This window comes from Osmia bicornis, chromosome 12 (assembly GCF_907164935.1).
Source record: "Osmia bicornis bicornis chromosome 12, iOsmBic2.1, whole genome shotgun sequence".
NCBI lineage: Eukaryota > Metazoa > Arthropoda > Insecta > Hymenoptera > Megachilidae > Osmia > Osmia bicornis.
In genome coordinates, this window is record NC_060227.1 from 6921659 (window position 1) to 6927674 (window position 6016).

Sequence of the window (6016 nt, forward strand, 5' to 3'; positions counted from 1 at the left end):
TGATCTGAAACAGAATACTCGAAAACTTAAAAAAAAAAATTCACGTTTGTAAATAAGTTCTAATCTTCTATACAAGCTCTAAATAAATTCTAAACCAAAACTAACTCAACCCTTGAAATCTCGGTAAATGAAAAAACTTTTCATTTTTCAAAAACATTTAAACAGTATACAGTAAGTGATGGCTAATAAGTAGTAAATGCAGCACACCTCTACGCCTTACCATACCAAAAATAACGCAAACAGAAATAGACGAACGTATTACTGACTCGTTTCGTTGGACGAAACTTCCAGACGAAATAGATTTCAGTAGCTTAAACGTTACCAGTAGCTTCGAGTGTCGTCGACGTGCGCCGTGTCACTCGGAATATACCTTTAATTAAAATTCATAAAGAACCATCCAAATTCTCCATACCTCAAGTAATCGAAAAAGAAACCAAAACCAACTCAACCCTTGAAATATCGGTGAATGAAAGAACTTTTCATTCAAGAATATCAAAAACTTTCAAACTCCTGCCCATCGTTAGGAGTATCTAATAAATAGTGAATAATTTGTAAATAAAATATAATGAACAATCGTGAATCAATTTTAAATAATATATTATAGTGTAAAAATTAATTTAAAGAATATTAAAAATGATCAAGGAAGAAGGAAACGAAATCAGTGATTACTTTAGCTCGAATTTCTCCGAGCTACAAAATGCGATCAGCCCTCAAGAGATGAAAAAATTCAGAGCCTTAGATATTAATTCTGAAAGGATTGCATTTTTATTGAGATACCCCGAGACTCACGTTCTGACCTCAGATGTGCCTGATGAAATGCTGAAGAGCAGCGAGAAAGCTATTCAACTTAAAGATATTGGGAATAAATATTTTGGACGCGGTGAATTTGTTAAAGCGCTGGAAACTTATTCGAATGCTGTCCTGTTAGCACCTCGAAAAGGTAATTAATCAATGAATACATTTGTAATAATTACTTTTCCTTCAAGTTTTTGAAAGCCATGTCCTTGTGGTTTTTCTAAAGGAAAATCCTTGTGGAAGTTCTAAAAAGGGAAGGGCAAAACGGGTAGATAGGGTGGTGTTATTAGGGGTCCTGAAAAGAAAGGGTGCAAAATGGGAAGGGGAAACGTCGAGAGGTCTTGGCGATTGTAACGGGGAGGCACAATTTATAATGTAACTATTAATTTCTCAGATTTGGGTGTAATATTGGCAAATCGTTCGGCGACGCTTTATCATCTGGAGAAACACGATTATGCTTTGACAGATGTACGGGAAGCTTTACGCGCTGGTTACCCCCACGAATTCCTATACAAGCTCGAAGAAAGACGGGCTAGGTGTTTGCTAGCTTTAAAAAGACACGACGAGGCTATCTTAGCATTTAGAAGCGCGTTAAAAGCTCTGGATAATGCGAAATTACCTTCAGAAAAAAAGCAGAAGCTGGAGTCGGATATGAGGGTGATGCTTGCCATAATGGAAAAGGGTAATCAATTAGCTCAAAAAGCGCCCAAGGTTACCCAGAAGAAGGATAAAATTAATGAGCAGAAGAAATCGGTCGCCAAAATCGAAGATGTCAATCCTCTGTATCTCTCTTGCAGCAAAGCTGTTGAAATAAAAGATGAAGGTGGTGATATAGGAAGACACGCTGTTGCTACTAGAAATATCGAACCTGGTGAAATACTTGCCGTAGAGAAATCACATTGTTCGTTTATTCTAGCGGAATACAGGTGTGATTTTATTTAATTTATGATTTTATTTTTGAATGAAATCTGAAAGGAAAAATAAGTAATAAGTTCTGAATACATCATTTTATAACATCTGTTCGGTAATTAACTTTAATTTAATTTCAGACTTACGCATTGTCACCTCTGTATGAGCAAGATATTCGTGCCAATGCCATCCAATTGCCAAGTATGCAGTTACCTAGCTTATTGCAGTACTTCCTGCAGGGATGCGGATCAAAAAGTACACAAAAATGAATGTACAGTACTACCCAGTTTATGGATGTCAAAAACTTCTGTCACGTGTTTCTTAGCTTTAAGGACAATCACGCAAAGGCCCTTCGAAGAATTGATTAAATTAAAGGATAAGTTAAAATCTTCAAAGGGTAGATTCGAAGTTTCAGCACAACAACCATATCGAGCTGATGATTTCGAAGCCTATTACGGATTAGGTAATTAAATGATTTTGAATGATTCAACTATTAGTTTGCTACTTTACATATCACATACTACGTACATTCGTGTTTCACTTTATACAGTAACCCATGAAGAAGAAAGAACGGCTGAAGATGTTCTCCATAGAACTTACATAGCTGTCTGGTTACTGAGGTTGTTAAAAGCAGGCCCTTATTTTCCGGAAGATGTTAAAACTCCAGACACAGCAGAAGCAAAGCCATCCGAGGGTGAATTGTTCATAGGGGGTCTAATTTTACATAGTTTAATGTTGCTGCAATTCAATGCTCACGAGGTGAATCATACAACAAATTTATTGACACCAATTATAGATAACAATAAAATGCTTGTGTTCATCCTTCTTCATTTTATTTTCCATATTTTTAGATATCAGAATTAACAATACCAAGAGGCGAAAAAACGTTGGCAAAAGCTAAAAGTATTTTCATAGGGGGTGGTATCTTTCCGACGATAGCACTGTTTAATCATTCATGTAATCCTGGTATCATTAGGTACATCTAATTACTAATTACTGATCAAATTAGACCCAAGTATTACAAATTATTAAAATAAAAATTTAATCAATGTTAATAATCATACGATAGTTGTAATTTAATTAACAAAATGCTTGTATTGCTCAAAATGTTTAATGGAAAGAAAATTATAATTGCTACTTGTAAATATATAGATACTTCGTCGGTACTACTATGATTGTTCGAGCAGTCCGTTCAATTGCCAAGGGGGAAGACATCTCTGAAAATTATGGTCCAATTTTCACTGTAATTCCTGAAGCTGAACGAAAAAGGACACTAAGATGGCAATATTGGTTCGATTGCAACTGCGAAGCCTGTACGGGTCATTGGCCTGTTTTAGAAGAAATTGATCCAACGATTTTAAGGTAGAATTTTATAAAAACAACTTACTCCCGATCGAAGATGTCCAAGGATGTTCCATTTCCATATTTTTTTTTAGATTTAAATGCGAGACTGGAGCAGAATGCGGCAATATTCTACCTGTAAGAACTGATACCAACGAATTCATGATCAGATGTCTAAAGTGTGGCAAGAATACGAATATTTTGAAAGGTTTAAAAGCTTTACAGGACACTGATGTACTTTTCAAAGTTGCTTCTAATAATCTTGAAGAAGGGAACCACGTTGAAGCGTTAGAATCCTATTTGAAGATTTTAAAACTTTTAGATGAAACTCTTGCTTTGCCTATCAGAGATTATCATATTTGCCAGCAGGGTGTTCGATTATGTATGCTTCCTCTAGGTAATTGCAGTTATGTTTAAGGTGATGCGAGCGTCGAGGCCGATCTTCGAATTCCGCGTCGGTAAAACAGGCCATGTTTGATCGAAAACTGAACAGAAACTGATTTAAGCGCCACCTGAATTATTGCATCCAACTAACGGCATGATATACATACTACGTTACCTTTCGCAAATACCTAAATGACACATGTATGATGTATGTATAAGTACATAATTAAACAATACTGACCATCCATTCATTATTATTAATTTTCTTTCCGTAAAATTGTATTTGCAATGTGGTACACTTCAGAATCTTAAAGACATAGTTCCTGAAAAAAAATATAACAGCGATTAAATAGAAAAAAAGCATTTTCGCAGCCAATTCGCTCGTATTATTTGCTGCATAATTAATAAATATACCATAGAAATAATGATACAGTTATTAATTAGTCATCAAATAATAACGATTGCCCAGGTCTCACCACGGGGAGGTTGCTGCGGGAGGAGACCCGCCCTACCTCATCCCATCCACCCTCCATTTATGCAAATTTTTATTTTCATTCAATAATATCATCCTCTTGATGTACATTTGCAAAACGTTTTTGACTGTTGTACAAACGAACAACAAAAGGAGCATCATTTTTATTTATTACCTACCTATCTACTTATCTATACATATATCTACTTTTTATTTTTGCTTTTTATTCCTATCGCAACATTTTTTAATTTTGATTTTAAGTACAGATCTGTAATTAATAAATATGCAATTGCATATTTGTCCTACATACTTATATTAGTAAGAATGCCTACCTAAACAAGCGCTCGTAATTATATTAACACTAAACGTACTGAGATTTAATATATACCTATTTGTACTGCAACAGGCCAAATGACCTGTCATGGTAAATGACGCTACGTTACACGTGTTGTTTATTTAACAAATAAAAATATAAATAAATGATGTAAAATTAATTGTATATATTTAATAGAAAAAGTCACGAAGACAAATGTGAAAAAGCGATAACATTTTCTGCGAATTTTCTAATCAAAAGTTTACAACCGGTCATGATACGTTTAGTGTTAAAAATTCGCTTAAATCTAACGCTTCCTAATTAAACACTGGAGTGTTTGACGATTATATCTTAATGACTATATACATAAATAAGTCCAATGAATTTGTTGATATTGTTGTCCTCACCAGAATACTTCCTAAAATAAAACTGAAAAGGATTAAACATAATTTAAGAAAATAATAAGGCTCGTGTAGCCTTAATCATAAATTTACAACCTGCCTGAAAGAAACAGAAAAGGATTAAATACAATTTTCGAAAATAGTACGGTTTAAATATTACCACTTATAAGAAGCATTTTTCCTTTTCAATCATTTTCACCTTGTTTTACTTAATTGGCTACATTGAATTCCATTTATGGACGCTACATTTCTTCCAGTCGATTATACGATATTATTATTGCATACTTCCTATAAAGATATTTCTCTGTAACAGAAACTGATTAATTGAATCCAGATAAAGACAAAAAAAAATTAATAGCTGGAAAGAAGATACATTAGTAACAATAAAATTTTATAAAAGTCAGAGTGGTTGTTAATAACACAAAATCAATTTGATACGAAATATGAATTTGAAGCAAACTTCAGTACCAAAATAAAGAAAAAAAAATTCAGAAAAATATATATTTGAGTTAAGTGATTTGGGTTAAGAACATTAATTATTTCATTTTATTGTATTTAATATTTGTTCATTTCGCGACAAATAGCACACAATATTTTAATTGAAACAACTGTCTTTTACTGCCATATATAGTACGTACAACCACGACTCTACTCGACTTTATTGCATTATATTATTCAATACACCTATCAATGCAAATTTATTATAAATGGAAAAACTGAAAAGAAAATCGCGAGTGGACTTTGCTTTTCAGGAAAAGGATTTGAAAATTTATAAAAGTAATTTAATTAGCTTCTCCGTAAGCTTGAAACGAAACATCACGATCAAAAATTAAAAGTGAACAACTCGAACAACAATTATCCACTACTTTTGTTTAAATAAAGTAGAATTAAAATTTAACAAGCTATCTCGAATGAACAAATATTCCTTGAAATAAATTATCTCCAATCATCAAAAAATAAAATGAATTTCCATTTTAAATAAAACTTTGAATAAAGTTCTATTTAAAACTTTATCGTATTTAATAATATTCTGAAAACAATAAATTCATATATTATTTAACAGTATTTCCAACAACCGAATGCTCAAAATTTTCAACATTAAAGAAAGGGAAGAAAAAAGAATGGGGGCGGGGCAGTGGGAGGGAGGGTACAGGGGAACCTGAAAAGAAAAGTTTGACTGCCCATAAGAGCAATCCCTAAGCAAACCCTATAAAACAAACCGAAATCACACGCAACACTAATTTCAAAATTGCAAACATTCTGAACTATGACAAAACATCGGCTGGCAACGAAGGGTCTCACGCCCCCTAGTCTTACGCCAGACGCTACATACCACCCACCCCGCCTGGACGTCGTAACGCCAGGACAGAGTGCACCCCTTCGCTAAGAGCGCTACCCCCC

At 33.7% G+C, this 6016-nt stretch overlaps 1 protein-coding gene across 1 annotated transcript; it reads left to right on the top strand.

Moving 5' to 3' along the window:
* The first annotated feature begins 214 nt into the window (after positions 1-214).
* Positions 215-3784, top strand: LOC114871689 (SET and MYND domain-containing protein 4-like). Its single transcript, XM_029177888.2, has 7 exons — positions 215-940; positions 1190-1721; positions 1845-2167; positions 2255-2463; positions 2556-2680; positions 2857-3066; positions 3141-3784. The coding sequence occupies exons 1-7, from the start codon at positions 634-636 to the stop codon at positions 3460-3462; spliced, it is 2028 nt and encodes a 675-aa protein (XP_029033721.2). The 5' UTR covers positions 215-633; the 3' UTR covers positions 3463-3784.
* The last annotated feature ends 2232 nt before the right edge of the window (positions 3785-6016 follow it).

Coding starts and splice junctions, on each gene's coding strand:
- LOC114871689 (XM_029177888.2), top strand. CDS start 634: ATGATCAAGGAAGAAGGAAACGAAATCAGTGATTACTTTAGCTCGAAT. Junction 1,722..1,844: donor TTTATTCTAGCGGAATACAG/GTGTGATTTTAT, acceptor ATTTAATTTCAG/ACTTACGCATTGTCACCTCT. Junction 2,464..2,555: donor TGCAATTCAATGCTCACGAG/GTGAATCATACA, acceptor CCATATTTTTAG/ATATCAGAATTAACAATACC.